Here is a 20,122-nt window from a genome sequence, read left to right on the forward strand (position 1 = left end):
TAAAATCCAGAAATGGATCTTTTAATATCTGCCTTTTCACCGTGGATGTGTGAGTAAAAAGTCTTTTTGGCGGTCAGTTCTTAATATAAACATTAACCTGGTGCAAGATCTAATAATGTCTGTGATTGGCTGTCTATTGTTACACGTCGTAGAGACACGCAGGGAAAACTCTACGTTACGCACAGAGACGGCTCACGTAGTAGGAGCTGAAAGATAAATGAAAAGATGTGTGCCGTAATGTGTAATGTTGTACTTTGTTTTTGTTTTACAAGATTTTTTCCGATATTTGGAACCGATGTACATTTCACTGTAAATGCATATCGGTTCCAAATATCGGTTATCGGTTTTATTAACTACTGAAGATCGGTATCGGCCTTGGAAAAAACAGTATCTGTCGATCCCTAGCTGAAACATTTCAACTCGAGCGATCAAACTGACGCGAGTAACGCGCAACATAGGTGAGCACAATATCTGGAAGTGATGATTCAAACCGGATTGGAGAACGGCGGCAGCAAAAACATCACGCTTAGCAGAAAATTAAACCATCATCAGGTGAAACAAACAATAAAAAAACATTAAAAACAAAAGAAAAACAAAAGGGATTCAAACTAAAGTGGTGTACTGGAACAACAACCATTCCCTTTCCCGTAAAAAGTACATTGGATTGAACAGGTGGGACAAAAACAACAAACAGCATCGTGATTGGACCAGAGCGGAGGTCTTCTTGGGGCTAGAGGTGACTCCTCAAGGCAGGAGGAAAACGAGGTTGGGGAAAAAAAAAAACAGAACAAAGAAGTCTCTTCAGCTTTATTCACAGCCAGCAGTTACGTGTGTGGGTCCGTTTAGAGAAAGCCGTACGAGAGTCACAAAGCCAGCAGCGCCGTCCGCGTCCCGCACCAGAGTCCAGGTCCGATTCATGTTCTCCTCGAATCGTCCCCTCTGCTGATGTGGATGTTTAGGACCACGCACGCACGCACGCACGCACACACACACACACACACACACACACACACCTACATCTAGTCTCCTTCCATCAAGGCACTAAGATTTCATTCAAGTTTATCAAAAACACAAGTGCTTTATGCATTTTAAACCCATATTAGCCTGGATCCTGGAGCTACGTCGGCGAGCCTATCGCAGTCATCGTTCCGTTGGTCCCTCCTCCTGCTCACACCGTGCGCTAAAGTGATGTGTCAAGCCGGGCAGGCCGGCCAATCAGGGGCAGTCGGCCTGCCGGCCTGCCAGTCACAAGGCAACGGATCCAGCGAGGCAGGCAGGCGTTTGCAGTCCTGCCTGCTCTGCTGCTGTGCGCTGTGACGTGACCCCCGCACTCGGCAGCCTGTGATGGAGTCGTTCCGGTAGAGCAGCAAAGGGTGCACAGAAAGCACTGGGGAGTCTCTTAAGAGGTGTGACAGCAGCTGCTGGCGTCACCGCCATGACAAACAAGCCCTTTGCCAGCCAGAGTTTGCCCGTCCTCTGTGACAGTAAACTGAATATCTTTGAGTTGGGGACACAACGAGACATTTGAGGACGTCATCTTGGGCTTTTTGGGAAACACTGATCCACGTTTCACCAATTTTAGAGACCAAACAACTAATCCATTCATCAACTTTGAGAATAACCGTCAGCTGCGGCCCTGGAGAGGAGAAACTAGAAGCCAAGGCGGGCAGAGACACCGGGGGAGGAAACAGCGGGTGGATGAGGGTTGTAAAGGTGATTTTCAGAGTGGTTCTGCTTGGCTTCACCCAGGTGTCAGGATGACTTTGGCTCAGCAGGAACACCCCCCCCCCTCCTCCCCCCCTCCCCCTGGGGAGGTTGTCAGCGTTGGAGAGACATAAAGGGATTTGAGAGGGGAACGGAGACGGTGGGCAAAGGTGCAGTCATGCAGGCAGAGACGGGACGCGGAGCAGAGACACGAGGGGGAAAGAGATGGAGACGGAGGATAAAGGCAGAGAGACAGAGAGGGTAGGGAAGGCAGGAGACAGAGGCAGAGCACATCTGAAATAGACAAAAGGAAGGAGAGAAGAGAGGAGAGGAATGTCACGGGGCCAGAGGGAATCTGCGGATGCAGAATTCCGCCGAGGTTGCCGAGATTTTGCTGCAGATTTGGAATGTGTTCAAATTAAACTCCGAATGTTAACACATCTCCGCCACGAGGCGGAAAAAAAGCATTCCACCAAATACTGAAATCCGCAGATTCCGTTTGGGCCTGAATCAGCGGCAAAAAGAAAATCAGAAAGTGCGACAGAACAAAAACACAACTCGCACACAAAATCCCCCTTTAAACACAAACCCATCCCATCAGGCGTCAACTGTAAATGATGTGAAGTTCCCACCACGGTATCCCATCATGCATCAATCCCCCCCCCCCCCAGAGAGAAACGGGGAGTCAGAGTGAATGTGAAACTCTTCCCAGCAGCAGCAGCAGCAGATCCACGGCTGCGTGCGTCAGGAGTCCGGGTGAGTTACGCGGACGCCGCGGCGCCTCAGTTGGCGCCCCCGCGGTTGAAGTGCTCCAGCACGGTGGCGTTGGTTCTCTCAAACAGCCACTGCTGGCTGGCCGAGGACGCGTCGCACGTGTTCATGAAGACTCGCCGCTCGCTCGGGCTGCTGTCGATGCAGCTGTTACTGACCGCGTGGTACAGACTCTTATCCTGCAGGACGGAGGGAGACACAGGGAGGAATTTCTTCAATGGTTATTTGTTTAAGAACAAGTATGTAGCACAGACCTACGCCACACACCACAGCATTTAGTGTCACAACACAGACTAATACAGAAAAATCACCAAACAACAGGAGCATCAGATTATCAGCTCCCTCTTCAAAGGAGCATTTTTAAGTTCAGTAGGTAACGAAATCCACATATCGGTCGGACCCGAACCTGCGGCCGCTGTGTCAAGGAGTAAACCTCTATGTATGAGCGTGCACTCTACGAGGTGAGCTACCCAGACGCCCAATTTCAAATTTTGAACCAGAAAAACATCCTGATTGGAGAATAATAATCTAAAACCAGGGTAGATTCTGGTTTGAAATGTGCAATACTTTGTAGAGTGATTAAGTGAACTTGAAGTCATTTATATTTAAAGTGCTCATATTATGCTCATTTTCAGGTTCATAATTGTATTTAGAGGTTGTACCAGAATAGGTTTACGTGGTTTAATTTTCAAAAAACACCATATTTTTGTTGTACTGCTCATTGCTGCAGCTCCTCTTTTCACCCTGTGTGTTGAGCTCTCTGTTTTAGCTACAGAGTGAGACATCTCACTTCTGTTCCATCTTTGTTGGGAGTCACACATGCTCAGTAGCTAGGTAAGGACTACTAGCCAGTCAGAAGCAGAGTATGAGGGCGTGTCCTGACAGTACCTAGGTAAGGACTACTAGCCAGTCAGAAGCAGAGTATGAGGGCGTGTCCTGACAGTAGCTAGGTAAGGACTACTAGCCAGTCAGAAGCAGAGTATGAGGGCCCTGACAGTACCTAGGTAAGGACTACTAGCCAGTCAGAAGGAGAGTATGAGGGCGTGCCACCCTAGCAGCGAGGCGAGCATTATAACATGTTACAAAGTTTGTGAACAGTGTTTTCTGTTGGAGATGGTAAGTTCCTTTGGGGTGGACTTTGGGCTTTTTAATTTTTTGTAAACCTATTACATGCATATGCAATAGAGGAAAGGGAAAACTCCAAAAAGCATAATATGAGCACTTTAAGCGGTTAGCTTTGTTGTTCTGAAGGGAGGCCGAGAAATGAGATGTTCCGAAAAGAGCGATAACGTGTTTACAGTTTGGGCTTTGACGCCGGTGTTGGTTTTCCTCTGCCGTACCTTTCTGTAGCGCCACAGCTGGTTCCCCTTCATGCCGTGGCAGTCGTACAGGGTGACGGGACTGTTGTGGGACACGGCGTCGAAGCAGACCTTTTTAGTGTGCATGGGGTCGCCCACCCGGATGTCCTCTCTCCAGCCGAACGTGAACACCTGCGGGAGACAAAGGGCAGCCGTCACCTTCTTTCTAGTCACGCATAGCCAGACCCTCCTCCACAGCGCTGCGGAGGAGGGTCTGGCTAGTCCACACAGCGTTCCTGGAAAAACATGCTCTGGTTTACTGGCATTTCTTTAAACCAATCACAATCGTCTTGGGCGGTGCTAAGCACCGTACGGAGCAACAAATCTGCAAAATAGCCTCGGGAGGGAACTTGTTTTGGTGGAAAACACAGCTACTAATAGCCAAGGAGGACACAGAGGATTAAAAAAATATGACGGACTCAGAAGAGGTAATTATCTTCTAGACTTTCTGTGCACAAAAGTCGCCCGATGACACAATCTTCTGAACATAGCTGTCAAACATCGTTATCCGTGTTTGTCTTCGCAGTCGGTCACTTTCTTTTTGGGGATTTTAGTCCTTCAGCTGAACGTGAAGGTCTTTTCTTAGCAGTACAATCGCTGACTGAAACACTTCATGGGTGCTTCTTCGAGTTTTCAGCCATGCCAGAGCGCTTCAGAAGGGGCTGAAGGCGGCAGAGACCCGGCGGTACGTAGCTACGTTACCAGTTTGACAGCCTCAAAATGTAGGTCTATCTACTACTTTTTCCACTCATTAAAAACCCTGATTATTAAAGATACCCCGATCAGCGAATCTGCGTCCACCGACCCACCTAAATAATAGTTTTTCAGATTTAGCGAGAGCCCAGCACCTCTGCTCTGTCCCCGTATGATATGTTGCTTTTTAAATCATGTAACGTTGTTGTATTAATAGACTGTTCATTTTTATGACCAGATACGCGGTCTAGGCTTATCAATGCATCATATGTGGGAGTCATTCTCTAGTTGAGGGTACTTTCACGTCATATTTCACATAATATTTTAAAAGTAGCCTATATCTTTTGTCTTTTTCCGTCAGTTCACTCCAGAGAATCGGTGAAGTATAGCTTTGTTGTTTTTAATGTTTTTAGAACCTTCCGCTGATTAAATCACTTAGGCCTATTCACAAGATGTTATGTTTTTTTTAGTGTTATTACAGTATGTTGGTCTTACCAGTGAAGAATTAGTTTGCTGTGTAAGACAGAACGTGGTCATTCACATCAGACAATCAGACAGGCATCTCTGCAACGCCAAAATCACCTAACTGTAGGTCTACATATTTAATACGGGTTTTGTCACCACCAAATACAATAATTTCTGCAGATAATGTAATACAAAAATGATAAATAAATAAAGTAGGCTATACTTCTTTCTCTAAAATGTCAAGTGTGCAAATATACATAAACCATAAGATAATACTGATACTGATACAGATTTTAAGGTGGAAGAAGGCAGTTCTGGTGATTTTGATGACATGTTTTTCGAAGAAGAGGTTGCTGTCAGAAATAACTCCTGATGGTGTGGATGTGTGAGGAGGGAGACAGAGTGGAGCTATAGATGGTGAAGAATCCTAATGGTGTAGATGTGTGAGGGGGGAGACAGAGTGGAGTTATAGATGGTGAAGCATCCTGATGTTGTAGATGTGTGAGGGGGGAGACAGAGTGGAGCTATAGATGGTGAAGCATCCTGATGGTGTAGATGTGTGAGGGGGGAGACAGAGTGGAGCTATAGATGGTGAAGCAAAAGTTGTGCGATGTTTTGAAGAGGAATTTGGGACCGATGATGATTGCGTCTGATTTGTCACAGCTAAGTTTGAGAAAGTTGGTTTGCATCCATGATTTAATTTCACTGAGGCCAATGGTCAAAGTGGAGTGAGTTGCCGTGGTGATGGATTTGGTTGGAGATGTAGAGCTGAACAACATCGGTAATGGCGTTACATTGTCAGGTGTCATTACATATCAGGAAATTATGACATAGAATAAAATAGTTGCCATACATTAAGTTGTGCAACTTAACTTTGAGAACTACATTTCATGCTGAGAGTGAGCTGTATGGGCCTATACGTAAATATAAGTTATACGCAACCTATTTTTATTCCTATATTTGAAACACAGCTCTGTTACACTTTAGGCTAGTAGATGTTGATCATCGGTTTCTGCGTGAAGGGGAGAGACAGTGAGAGAGGTGCTCAACAATCAGCTGTTTTTCCGAAGTCAGCTCTTTAGGCTGTATTTACATAGATTTTAATCTGCTTTATTGCAATAAATTCTATTGATTTTGTTCTGTGATAGTTTCAATTTTGTCCTTTGTTTTATAGATATTTATAGAGTCACAATTAACATCACAAGAAATGGAGTTGGAGAAAGTGGTTTTGTTTTAAACTAAAGAAAAACCCACAGCTTACTTTTACTGTTTCTAAAAATTTAGATGCTGTGCGAGTTTGGGCCATAAGTTGTGAGATGGGGGGGGGCTCCAAGATTTTGTTCCCAGGGGCCTCTGCATTCTAAATCCGTGCCTGATTGAGTGTAACGGCTTGAATGTAACGGACGCTCATTATTATTAAAACTTTACGCACTAAAGCTTTAAATCTTGTGTTTAAAAGAGATGTTCTGACAAGTTTCTTGGAAATAAGTCATTCAGCATGAAAAACACATAAAAAATGACTAATTGACTGAAGAAATTTTAGTCGACTAAGACCAAAATGACCGATTAGCTGAAGTTAATACTGAATTCCTTCCAACAAGGCCGGACTGTTCATTTCTGAATCTTCACCAGAATTTTAAATCAAGCCTTAAGACTTTGAAGGAGTCCATTTATTAAATTAAATGTATAGTTAGTGATGTTAATCCAACACACTTTTTGTCAAATTCAGCGAATATCTCCTCCACCTAGGTCTCCTTTTTCTGTGCGCACTGAAAAACAAATCTGGTGTTAATACACGGTAAATTCCAGCCAATCAGCAACAGGCAGCGACAGTTGATGGTATAGGGGGGGCAGGTTGTATTTGTTTGGCAGTTGAGTTCAAATATCAACAATCTTTGCCCCGCATCGCGTACCGCCAAGCGGGTAAGCGAACATCTGGAAAGTGTATCTCCTATGGGGAGATTCTGAAGCCATCACCTCCATTGACTGCCATTCATTTTGACGTCACTTTGACAGAGAATAACTTTACATCTGATGCGTTTAAAGACTCTATTTGTCCGTTGTTTATTTCTAAAGAAACACGACAATGTATAAAAGGCTCCATTACCTTGTACCTCACGTTATGGCTCCGTAGCACCCGTTGTTGTAAAAATAGACTAACGATTGGGTCATAACCACAAGACTTTCTGTCACGTAGTAGAGGAATTACCGTATAGTACAGGAGAAGCTCTCAGGCAATCGGGGGGGACGTGGAGGCCTACAGACTCTTGGCACAGCTACCAGAAGACTTACAACTTTCAGAAAGGTTGCTCACGTCACATCTACGTCGTCTCTCTCAGTTGGAGGCTGGGCAGTACGCTCAGCCATCACCGGAAAAGTGCTTCTAATTGACTTCATTGGTCTCTGTCGAAGTCTATGGCGTCGCTGTGTCCATTTCTTGTACCGTCTATGCGTACCGCACCGTTAAATGAGATGTGCGTGCTGCTCACCTGTCCGTGGCTCCAGCTGACCTCGGCCCGGCCCTTCACACAGCTCTCCAGGCGGATGGGACTCCCCGACACAAAGTGTTTACTCTCCAAACACATGCCGCTGCCCGCGTTGCGAATCTGCAACACAAACACACATTACAGCAAAGTCAAAGACAAGACGCAGAGGACGCTCAGATATCTTCAAATTTAAGAAAAATTTGAATAGGAAAATGAACACACAAATATGGAAGGAAAACAGCTGCACTACCATAGCTGTCTGCCTCGCGAGTTCTAGTGTGGGCTACTGCTCCCTGCCGGTGCAAAGTTAGTATTGCCGTTTTCAAAAATCCCTTCACTACGGGAAACAACAACAAACTTCCAGCTAGCGAGCTACACGCTGGAAATGTCAAGTTCTGGAGAAAATAACCCTGCACGCTTCAGAGAGAGAGAGAGAGCGAGAGAGAGAGAGAGAGAGAGAGAGAGAGAGAGAGAGAGAGAGATCTAGGTTATACAGGACATTATTTTATTAGTTTATTTTATAATGTGTAGATATGTTGATTTTTTAAAGATTATTTTTTGGGCATTTTAGGCCTTTATTTTTACAGGACAGCCGAAGACATGAAAGGGGAGAAAGAGGGGGAACGACATGAAGCAAAGGGCCTGCGGCCGTTGCGTCAAGGAGTAAACCTCTCTATATAATATGGGCGCGCTCTCCACCAGGTGAGCCACCCAGGCGCCATTGTAGATTTTTCTTTTAAAGAAACATGCCTATAAAAGTAGTTCTGTCTCCTGTTGTACTGGTTTGCCCTCTAATGGACATAATGCACAAAATTAGATATCCACATATATTCTAACCTTTTTTTTAATATACAAAGGAATATTCAAACGTTATATTTAGTCAATTTTGACAGCCCTAGAGTGAGCAGACACAGGTCCATAACAGTGACTGAGGGCTTTCTTATAAAACCATAATCACGCAGGACATTACGCACAAATACGCAGACTCCAGTTTTAGAATTAGACCCGTAGTGTATTTCGGGAGAAATTAATGAAAATTAATCTCTGATTCCCATTAAATTAATGTGCTGTCTCTCCTCTCTGCAGCCTGGTGCAACACACACACACACACACACACACACAGATATCATGACTACAGCCAACTGGCGAACACTTTCTGGACAGCCTCTTGAGTTATTTTGGAAGAAGCTGTTACTAGTGATCCTGATTTTACGGTCTGATGATAATATTGAAATATCAAAACAAAAAATGTTCAGGATCAGAGTATTTAGAGCTTGGCTTGATTAATGATGAATGTGATATTAAACAAACTGGAATGTACGCCTCGCGGCTGTTTGCCTCCGCCAACCAGTCGTAGTGTACATCCATGTCTGTCCAGACTCATATACAGTATGTAGTGAAGACTGTGAAGGAATTTAATAAAAGGCATGTATTTCTGGTGAAACGTGGATGCTTCACACACAGAAGATCTAGTGTCACTAACTCAGCATCCGGCCAAATGTCTCCCCTTCTGTTGCTGAGTTATGGCGCTGAGCAACGGCCAGAAAAGAAGTTTAACGATAAACTGAGACTTTGTTATTTTTTTATTATTTTTCTGGGCATTTCCGCCTTTAGTTGATTGGACAGCTTAGACATTAAAGGGGAGAGAGAGGGGGAACGACATGCAGCAAAGGGCCGCAGGTCGGATTCGAGCCCTGGGCCTCTGAGTCGAGGAATAAACCTCTATACATGCGTGCGCTCTACCAAGTGAGCTCCCCGGGCGCTCCCAAAAAGTTTTTTTGCTGAACATTACGATGTCACAGCGAAGTTGATCTTTGACCTTTTGGATAATAAATCGATTCAAAGCGTACCGAGACCACCTCATCAAGCAGGTCTCGGTACGCTTGTTTGGTCCGCTTTTGGTGCGCACCTGTGTGCGATTTCCGCCTTCACATCTTGAGATGTTCCGATACCGATACCAGTATGCCTCCGATACTGCCTCAAATGCTGGTATCGGTATAATAAAGTACTGGAGTTCATGCACAAATCCAATACCACATAATTTATGTTTTCTTTGCCGTTATGACTGACTGTCAAACTGGATAATAAAATAAAGTTCTACGGCATTCATTGTTTGTGTTTGTTGATGTTTCACATAAGGTTTAACCCGAGCCAGGCCGACAGCAATGATAGCAATCATATCACATCCATACAGGGATAGTAGTATACAGCTGTTAAAACATAATGAAAAATATGACACACTGGTATCAGATCGGTACTCGGTATCGGCTGATATGAAAGTTCAGGTATCGGAATCGGGAAGTAAAAAATGGTATCGGATCATCTCTATTGACCCAAACGAACCGCACCAAGGGGGAACAACAAACTGGTGTGATTTAACAAACTAAATGAGGACGGAGTGAAAGCCCCCTAAGGTATGAGCTGACTGTACCTCTCCCCACGCGGCAGCAGGGGGCTCCACCGGTGGGTAGTGTTTGGGCAGATCCCAGGCCACCTCCCTCATGAACCACTTGAAGTTCTTGCAGTTGAGGCGGTTCCTCAGCTCCTTCTGGGCCGTCATGTCACCTGCTGACAGGTGGCGGTACTCGGGCCGGCGCTGGTAGACATATTCGGCGTATTCATCCATCCACACTTCCGCCACACGCTTCAGGTTCTGAAATCAGAGTGAAACAGTCTTTGTCAAAGCTAAAGTTTCCATTCCAACGAAACTACAAACAATGAATTCTTTGCAGTAGGCCTGTAACAATTATTACACATTTATCTACTTATTATTATCTATTTTACATAATCGCGGTTTATTTAACAGCAATTAATTGCCAACATTAGCCAAGGTCTTAAGGCGAACGACTGGAAATTGTTGATTTTGTTTAGATATGCTAAATTGTAATTATATAAGTGATTATTGGTCAGACTATATATTTTTATTATATTTTATTGTTAGTTGCTGGCACTTGACCCTAAAATGACAAGGTGGGGGATACAGTTAGAGAAATATTTTATGATAATAAAGAGGCGCGATTTACTTCATAGGCTGTGAACCTGTGTTATTATATTATCTGGGTCACATCACAGGGATATATATAACCAAAAGATCTATCCTGGAATTCATTCACAACTTTAATTTGTTTAAAAAAAGTTAAATTGGACTGAAAGAGAAAATTGCATTGTTAATCCCAATTATTTCTGAGACAATTAATTGTACAGCAACATTTGGAGTTGTTACAGCTCTACTTCGAAGTGCAAACATTAGAGCCACAGTGACAATATTCTTGCGACTGCTAGGAAAGAAAGAAAGAATGGGGGTTTTCAGTTTTCTCATTGTGGTCGGGTAAGGCTCAACAGGCAATTGCTTGGGTTGGGTGCATCATCAATGGATGCAGCGTCTTAAAAAAGGAAGCAGATGATGGTAGTTTCTCCTATAATGAAACATCAACGTGAATGTCAGACTGTCACTGGGTTTGTACTGGATAGAAACCAAAACCATGGGCTGAAAGATGCTAAAAAGCACAGGGGGGCAGCAGAGTAGGGTGATAATTCTCTGCAGGTTTGTATTTATGAGAAAGCCCTCTCACATTACACTCATTAAATCCATTGGCAATATAAATATATTGATCAGTGCAGCTTTAAGTTGTTGTTTACGAGGATTGGAAGTTAAAGGCATACTATGTAACCTTTCCCTCTTCGCTCCCCCTACAGGTTATCTCATTGGAACTACAGCCGTGCGAGCTGTAGTTCCAGAGACAACCTGTAGGGGGACTGAAGAGGGAAAAGTTACATAGTATGCCTTTAAGCTTCGGAAATGCTTCACGCGACACTGTGCGCAGGCCTTTGTAGATGGTGTGCGTGTTACGAGCATGCACGGAGACGTTTATGCACGCATTGTTCATTGCAATATTCTCTCAAACACGTACAGACAAAATAATCTGTAAATAAGCAAGAAGTAGTAGAGATGAAGAAGAGAGTGGATGTAAAGAAAGTAAACACATCCATTATAAACACAGACGAACCGCCAAACATTACATTTATCTACTCTAAAGCCTCCTCATGATAGGTGGCAAAACCGCTTTGGGCCGGCCATTCCATTGATTTCCTACGGGGGAGAGCGGTGGCGCCCAACTATGCGCTGCGCTACCCCTGGCGTCGCGCACCGCTCAAAGTTCAAATTTTTTGTTGTTTTGTGAAGGCGGCTTGATCATTAACGTGACTGTCGTTTGTCTCCAAATTGAAAATACTGTCTGCCTGTAACACTGTTAAGAACACTCTTTCCATGAAGCCATGGAAAGCCATATATCATGGTGGGGGGTCTGGGTCTCCTCCCCCAGTCCTCCATTCAGATACACTTTAATGCACCAATTTACGGTGGAAATACCTTTATTTAGCCTATGTGAAGGAGAAAAACACAGATGACAATTCAAAATATATCAAACATATAATGGAAAGTATGTTGTTGCGTGTCATTGGGCATTTCTAAGGAGCTTTCTTAGTGGGTATACCTGCGTATCACGTAGACTACACCACTGCAACGCGGCGACCATAAACCTCACTATAGGAGGTGACAAGTTGGAGCTCAGTGCTAATACACTCCTTAAAACCACCACTGATTTTGATCACCAGAGTCAAGTGTGACGGCCTCCTGCTAGAGCAGGGCCTGCTGTCTCTCTGTCTCTGTTGGTTTTTCTCTGTGCTGCCTTGCAGGTCCATGGGCGGTGCCAAATCAGCGCCAACTGGGAGCCCCTGGCCAGTCTCCCAGGAGTCCTTAAGATCTGGCTGTGAACCCGCTCAGTCTCTCTCTTCATCCAGCCGGCACCATGCTTCTGTTTAATTGGCTTCGGCCTGGTTAATAGTTTTCATTCTTATTACTTCAGTATAACTTTCTTCTTTCTTGTTACTTCAGTATGAGTTCTTGTTATATTCAGTAAATAAATGTTAAACCTTTCAGTTGCAAACCTTGTATCTCTTGTCTTTTGTCATGGCTCATGAGCCAGGTCATGACAAAGTGATTCTCGTTGGAGAACATCTCGTAGGAAATCCAGCTAAAGTCATTATACTTTATTAGAAATACGTCGTGTCAGGGGTGTCAAACTCAACTCTACTAAGGGCCATATTGGAAAATGAGAATCACATCAAGGGCCAGACATGTATGGTTTATTGACATGCTTTTATTTAATCGAAAGTCAAATATTTTTGACTGTATTATTGCATGTCTCGTATAGCCATTTCACATACGATTTGGTCAACATTAAGCCCTAATAAGTCAGCGAAAAAGTTCCTTAGCCATCATAGAGTTCAGCAAATCAAGCAAAATAATGCTTTCTGATTACAAATTGTTTTAAAAAGTAGGCTACCATACAGCCGACTCACAACAAACTGTTACACAGACTGAATATATAAATCTAAATCTCAATGTCGGTGAATCTGCCAAACTCGACTTTGAGTTCAGTGTAACTGCAGTTTGAAAACAGTTTCCTGTCTTTTTGGTTTGGCGCACAACTAGGCGGGCCAAAATTGATTGTGAACCTATAATTGATATGTGGGCGGGACCAAAATTTGCGGGCCTTGACTTTGACACGTGTGTGTTATGTGGTATGAATGCCAATCATCGAAGATGCTAAATTAGCTTTTCCCCACTGTGTCACACAGTAAAAAACAAACAAAAAAAACCCACTCTGGACATCATGTCTTCATTGAAACACAGAGTACAGTAAGACATCATCCGTGCATCCTGCCACGCTTGATGCTTTGACTCATCTGACATGACAAAAATGATCAAAGACGCTCAGTAGAAAGGCGGCTAGTCATCAGACAGGACCTGTCATCTCGTCCCAGAAGGCAAAAGATGAAAAAACACAAGCAACTTGGTTCTAGTCATGAAAGCAGTTAGAACACTGACTCAATTATGTGCTACTTTACAGGTTGGCTTCATGAGAGACAGTCTTTTTCTTTACTTTCTGACAAGTTCATTACGACAGATGCAGCCTATTACACCATCTCATGGCACACTGATCAGACCGAGAACTTACCGTACCTTTCATTTTAAACTGAATGAATGAACACCACAAGACTGGTTTGGCGGGCCACAGAGGCAGAGAACCTGATTTATACAAATTCCCTAATTTTTCCCCCACAAACAGCATATACAGTATGTCTTCCTGCAATACTGGGAAATGTGTTTAACGTTCTGTGTGTTAGTGTTGTGCAGCCATGAAAACGTGGTGTCTGTTTCAATATTAAAATTTAGCTCAGTGTAAGCATCATATACAGTAGTTTCAATAAAGTGTTGGAGGAAGCAGATAAAGATACTGTTATGATAGTCTCGCATTAAAAGACCTTCTTCCACAGCGCTGTGGAGGAGGGTCTGGCGAGTCCACTCAGCATTCCGGGATGGGAGAAAAACGTGCTCTGGTTTATTGTCGTTTCTTTAAACCAATCACAATCGTCATGAGCGGCGCTAAGCGCCTTACGGAGCAAGGGTGCCTCTGCAAAATAGCCTCGGGAAGGAACTTGTTTTGGTGAAACGTGTACGTTCAAAGGTTGTTTTAGTCGTGCAACAGAAAACTCAGATTGGACAGATAGAGACAGTCTAGCTAGCTGTCTGGATTTACCCTGCAGAGATCTGAGGAGCAGTTAACCATAGTCCTCACAAATCCACTGGAGTTTAAAACAAAGTATCCTTTGTCCTGGATGACCCACAATTTTCTGATGTTGAACTCAAACAAAACGGAAGTTATTGTGCTGGGACCCAAGCACCACCGAACTTCATTATCTAAATATATAGCTACCCTAGATGGTATTGCCCTGGCCTCCAGCACTACTGTCAGAAATCTAGGAGTCATTTTTGACCAGGATCTATCCTTTAACGCCCACTTAAAACAAACCTCAAGAACAGCCTTTTTCCATCTTCGTAACATTGCCAAAATCAGGAACATCCTGTCTCAAAACGATGCTGAAAAACTAGTCCATGCATTCGTAACTTCCCGGCTGGACTACTGTAATTCTTTACTATCAGGCTGCTCAAATAAGTCCCTCAAGACCCTCCAGCTGATCCAGAATGCTGCAGCACGTGTTCTGACAAGAACTAACAAAAGAGATCACATTTCTCCTGTATTAGCTTCTCTGCATTGGCTTCCTGTAAAATCCAGGATTGAATTTAAAATCCTTCTCCTGACCTACAAAGCACTAAATGGTCAAGCACCATCATACATAGAAGAGCTTTTAGTACCTTATTGTCCCACTAGAGCACTGCGCTCCCAGAACTCAGAGCTACTTGTGGTTCCTAGAGTCTCTAAAAGTAGAATGGGAGCCAGAGCCTTCAGCTATCAGGCTCCTCTCCTGTGGAACCAGCTCCCAACTTGGGTTCGGGGGGCTGACACCGTCGCCACATTTAAGAATAAACTGAAAACCATCATCTTTGATAAAGCTTATAGTTAGGGAGTGAGGAGTTGCAGCATAGTAGAGTAGAGTAGAGGGAGGCAGGAAGTACAAGCCCGTTCCGGCAGGGGAGAGTACGAGCCCGGTCCAGGGCCCCTCTCTTTAGCCTGCCTCTCTTAGTTATGCTATTATAACTCTAGACTGCTGTGGGAAGCTCCTTCCAAGGACACAATGAGCCGCTCCCTCTTTTCTCTTTTCACTTGTCTCCTTTTGTGTGCATCTTAGTCCCAGAAATGCCTGTTACTAACCTAGCTCTGGGGAGTTTTCTCCCCGGAGTCCCTTTGCTTCTTCTTCACCCAGAACATCGCCTTGGAATTGGGTGGCACCTACACCGGGGTCCTGGGTGCAGCTGACGCTATGGACTTACTACACCCTGCTACGCTCTGCGTTTCCCCGCAGTGTCCGACTGCGTCCTGCCGCGTCCAACCGCGTCCACCCAGGCTGCTGTGCCACACTACACCCCGTAACGCCCTGCTGTGCCCTACTATGACATGAACTACTATGACTACCATTGTGATCACTGCTTCACTATCTTTATTATGACTATTATTGCCACCATTCACCACTCCCCCAACTGGTGCCGTCAGACACCGCCTACCAAGAGTCTGGGTCTGTCCGAGGTTTCTTCCTAACAAAAAAAGGGAGTTTTTCCTTGCCACTGTCGCAATAGCTACTGCTAATGCTTGCTCTTGAGGCAACCACTGTAATAGTTGGGGCTTCGTAAAGTACAGAGTGTGGTCTAGACCTACTCTATCTGTAAAGTGTCTCGAGATATCTCTTGTTATGATTTGATACTATAAATAAAAATTGAATTGAATTGAAAGTAAGAGGAAGGTAACGGACATCCGGCCTAAAATGAGGGTCATCCGGCGGAATTTCCAGCGGCACCAGAGCAATCCTGGAAGTGGAACGTCATGGATATATAGACTACTGTTATGATAATAGAAGCGTGGAGCATAAAGTGAAGAATATGAAGCAGGGTTGTCTCTTGTTGTTTTAACATATGAACTCCAGACAATGCACAACAAATCAGGTCCAAAAATTGTCCAAAGTTTCCCTTTTTTACACATGTAGCTCACAACAGGAGATCGTCTGCGCAACACACGTTCTACCACCTGGGTAGGAGGTCAGGGAGCCGGTTCCTAATTTGGTTCAAAACAATTGAGTGTGTTGCGTTGACACACTGTCAATACAGTGTGAAAAACTTTTGAAAAACATTTTCTATACAGAAACAGTTTCATGTTGCAGCAGTTTTGAGAATATAATGATAACAGAAGCGCGGGGCGTAACGTGGAGAATTTGAAGAAGCAATATTGTGTAAGCATCACAAACTCGCTCGCTGTGAATTCTCACACTTTGGGCTCAATCTGACATTACACAGACTTTGTCCTCTGGAGCTGGCAGGGTAGAGACCGTTTGAAGTCCGATCCAACTGATTTGGACATTTCACATACAGCTCCGCCGGGTAATGTCTAGATGAGTTCAGGTTTGCAGTGCATGAGTGAAAGGGGCTTTAGTTCCCCTCCATTTTAACACTTAGCCACCTGCAGATGTGGTGTTAAGGCTTTGACAAGACCACTTCTTGGGGAAAGTAATGTAGTGCCAAGGAACTGTGTGAACTGTGCAAAATATGTGAGTAAAAGACCTGAGAGATCATTTTAACTTCAGGAAATACTGTAGGTTAACAAAATGAGAAGAAAAGTCCAGATAGAAATATCCTGAAACCTTCCTCATTGTGTCTCATTTGCCTGTTATTGTGGCCTACATACATAATGCAAGTGAACAACAGCTGTCCCAAAACGTTTGCTGCCATGGGAGCTGATTTTGTGTGTTTACATTTTGATGACAAGTACCTTTAGGCTTTGCACTTTTTTATGGCTCTTCTTTAATCTTTAAATGTCTTTTTATGACGGCATGTATATCTTGTCACAAGTCTTTTCACTAGACTACAACGAGAGCAACTAGGACTTAATTGCAAAAACTCTGAGATTACAGGCAGCTGCGTGGAATTAAAAAAGACGAGCAGGTGACTGAAACTGTAAGCGACGATGACTGCAGGGCAGACAGCTTCTTCAACAGGCTCTTTAAGCACAGACAATTGCAGACATGAAAGATTTACACCCGAGCAACGGGAAATCCATCCATCTGAAGCCTTTGAGGTGTGAAGGAGTAAAAAAAAAAAAGGGAGTCTGTCAGCCTCTGAGGTACAGACGCACATCTGAGAATACAGATGGTCGCAGCCTTGGAGGTATGGATTGTGAAATGAATGAAAATACAGGTTCAGCGAGGCTCCCAGGGAAGTATAACTACAAATCCTCCAGCCTTTGGAAGTACAGATGTAAAGAAAAACACCCTCCAACCACACACACACACACTCAGAGACCCTGTAGCATAGATCACAGCCTGCAGTGAAACTTTCTCTCTCCAGGTGAAGTGGAGTTCAGTGGTTCCATCTCCCTCCATACTGACTCGTCCTCCCTCTACTCTTGGGTGAGGATCATGCCATTTTGGCTATATGGGGCTGCTCAATGTTGGATTTTAAATAGAACAATTTTTAGACGTAACGTGATATGATCCACTAGTCTCGATAGCAGTATTGATAAGCTCTGACCTCATTGATTTTTGGCTTTTGAGGAATTTGGAACTGGCTCCTTAAAGGAGAAATCCGGCAGATTTTTACCTGATGCAGGAACAACTGAATTCCCACGGGACTTCAGCGCGAGACTAGAGCTAGCCTTCAGTAACGCTATTACTGTGCAAGCCACAGGCATCATTTGGACCGTTTCCATGTAGTTACATAGTCACTGATATGGTCATAACCACTATAGTGCTCAATTCCCTATTTTTGAGGGGGAAATGAACTTCAGGTTTTCGTCGCAAGGGCATGACCTCCATGATCGACTCTTCTGGGCTTTCGGTGAAGCGACCGATGGAAACAGAGGTAGGTGACAGTCCAAACTTTGAATTTAAACGGTTTCTTCACAATGTCTGAGTTGAAAACGCATCTTGTTGTCACGTAAGGGCCCTGTTCATGTTGCACAGACATTTTAATTGCATTTTGTGTCTGTTAAGAGGCACAAAGGCACTCTTTAGAACATGCTCCCACAACTGGCATTTTAGCTAACTGGGAACTCTGGCCATTAGCTGCAGCAACTCCACTTTGCTAGCTGCGATTTTGGTCAATTTTCCTATCGACAGTACTCTGATATATCTAGCGATCAAGATTCAGGTAAAAATCGGCCGGATTTCTCCTTTAATAGAACCAGGTCTCGAGACCCATCCCTGTCGGGGACACCCCTTATTTTTACTCAAGATATACAGTATAATTATCTTGACTACAGTCTCATCCATTCCTAACAAATGCCAGACAAAAGCACCAGTCAGCTGAAGCAGAAGGCCCATTTTTTAAAGAAGGACACAGAGGGGCTAATGGTCAGACCAGCGAGGCAAAAACTGAGGCCAAGAGGTTTAATTACATATTCAGCCAAGCCAAACAGAGCCAGGTGTCCGACTGAGGCCGAGTCATTCATAATAAATCAAGTTCAGATGAAGGCCAGAGGAACATTTATTTTTATAGAATTCTCATTCTGTGTCGACGGGTTCAAGCTCACATGAAAAAAATACATTATAGCATAATAATAACAGTACAATATGATGTAATATTACAGACAAAGGGGTTTGATTCAGTCACAGTTTGGTCGGCAATTTGGGTGTGTATGTAGTAGGGCTGCAAAATACATCATTTTTTTTATTATCATCATGATATAAACTGGCGCAATAAACACATCGTGAAAGGCTTCGACACATTGCGAAAGACACTCGAGATGTTTTGTGTTAGTTGAAAGACTATCAGCAGAAAACTGCTCTTTAAAATGTGATTTCATTCTCTTTTTAGAGTTGTCTTTTATATTCAGTTCCATGTTTAAATTGTTCAATAAAAGAATCTTTCCTTTCATTTTATTAAACAAGAAATGTGTTGTATTTTAGCAGAACACTGAAAGCAGCAGAACTGAGTACACTTGAATATCGGTTTATTTCTTGCGCGCGATATCATTATCGCGATATTCACATAGTTTCCTCATGTCGTGCAGCCATAGTGGCTAGCGTAGCCTCGTGGCGCTAGCCTGCAGCATGGATGACGGGTTAGGGCTTCAGGGAACACAAACACTCAAAATAGAATGCAACGCTACCAAGCCACGGGCGTTGCCGCGACATGTAGTTATTTAGTTAGTTAGTAGTATTGGCCTTTAGTCCACTCAAAGTCCTTCTCTTGAGAGAAAGCTCTAACCCTTTCTAACCCTTGGACCAGGTATGTGCTACCAAGCTGCAAATATTTTTCTGAAGTTGCCTTGCCTCAGGTTTATAACAGTACACGCCAAAGGATCGCTAGGGAGCTGGAAGGGGTGTCGTTTTTACTATATACAATAGTCATGTTTCCATCTAATTGTCAAGCAAATTTTAAGCGAACTGTAGGAGCCACATATTGTATGTTGTTTATGGTCTCATTTATATTGTTTGTGGATTATTACATTGTGCACTTATATTGTAGGTGGTGGGTGTTTTCACTGCGGTTTGAGCGGAAGTGGTGACATATTTATTTTGTTTGCTTCACCTGTTCACCTGTTGGTTTTTTGGGCGTTGACAAAGAGGAGGTGAGCCTGGGAGCGAACACTTTGTGTTGACCGCCACACTAACACACTTATTTCCACTCACAAAGTAACTTTACATTTGGGAACTGCAGTGCTAGTTATATTTCACGTGTGGAGGAATAAATCATTGCAATACAATCTTGAGTGCGTCACAGTGTGTTTATGCATCTCTCAGTGTTTAGTCCCTCGTGGCGGCACTTTGTTGGACTGCTTACAGCCGCAACACAAACTTTGAAATTGTCGTAAAAAAGAAAATGCGATTTAGAAGGGTTTCCATCAACTGGTTTAGAGTGAATAAACTAGACTAAGCAAAGCGTAGTTTTGTCACAAGTTGACGTTACACATGGTTGTAGATTGCAAACCGGCTTTCTAAATCAAAGAGTTTAGAAGCTAAGTTCTTTTGCTAAGTGGAGAGACGTAGCATTGTACAAGTTGGCCACATACGTCAGTGCTTAAAGTACTTTCCAATACCAGACTTTTAGGCAGCATCAGAGACTTTTCCCATACTGGTATCGGTATCGGAACATCCCTACATTTGACCACGATATGTTTGTACAGAAACATAAAC

At 43.7% G+C, this 20,122-nt stretch overlaps 1 protein-coding gene and 1 long non-coding RNA gene across 2 annotated transcripts in view; one reads left to right on the plus strand and one right to left on the minus strand.

The window, feature by feature from the left end:
• LOC116055961 lies at positions 1 to 19,831 on the plus strand. The gene is made up of 3 exons (XR_004106446.2): positions 1 to 121; positions 16,724 to 16,731; positions 19,820 to 19,831. It is a non-coding gene; the product is annotated as an uncharacterized LOC116055961 (long non-coding RNA).
• LOC116055960 (polypeptide N-acetylgalactosaminyltransferase 10-like) overlaps positions 2,470 to 20,122 on the minus strand; it is a 122,770-nt gene continuing 105,117 nt past the window's right edge. The window contains exons 9-12 of the mRNA XM_031308041.2: positions 9,909 to 10,130; positions 7,481 to 7,597; positions 3,816 to 3,965; positions 2,470 to 2,654 (exon numbers count right to left, since the gene is read on the minus strand). Coding sequence (XP_031163901.1) covers positions 2,487 to 2,654; positions 3,816 to 3,965; positions 7,481 to 7,597; positions 9,909 to 10,130 — 657 coding nt within the window. The 3' untranslated portion in view covers positions 2,470 to 2,486. The remainder of the gene's footprint in view (positions 2,655 to 3,815; positions 3,966 to 7,480; positions 7,598 to 9,908; positions 10,131 to 20,122) is intronic.

This window comes from Sander lucioperca, chromosome 13 (assembly GCF_008315115.2).
Source record: "Sander lucioperca isolate FBNREF2018 chromosome 13, SLUC_FBN_1.2, whole genome shotgun sequence".
Taxonomy (NCBI): domain Eukaryota; kingdom Metazoa; phylum Chordata; class Actinopteri; order Perciformes; family Percidae; genus Sander; species Sander lucioperca.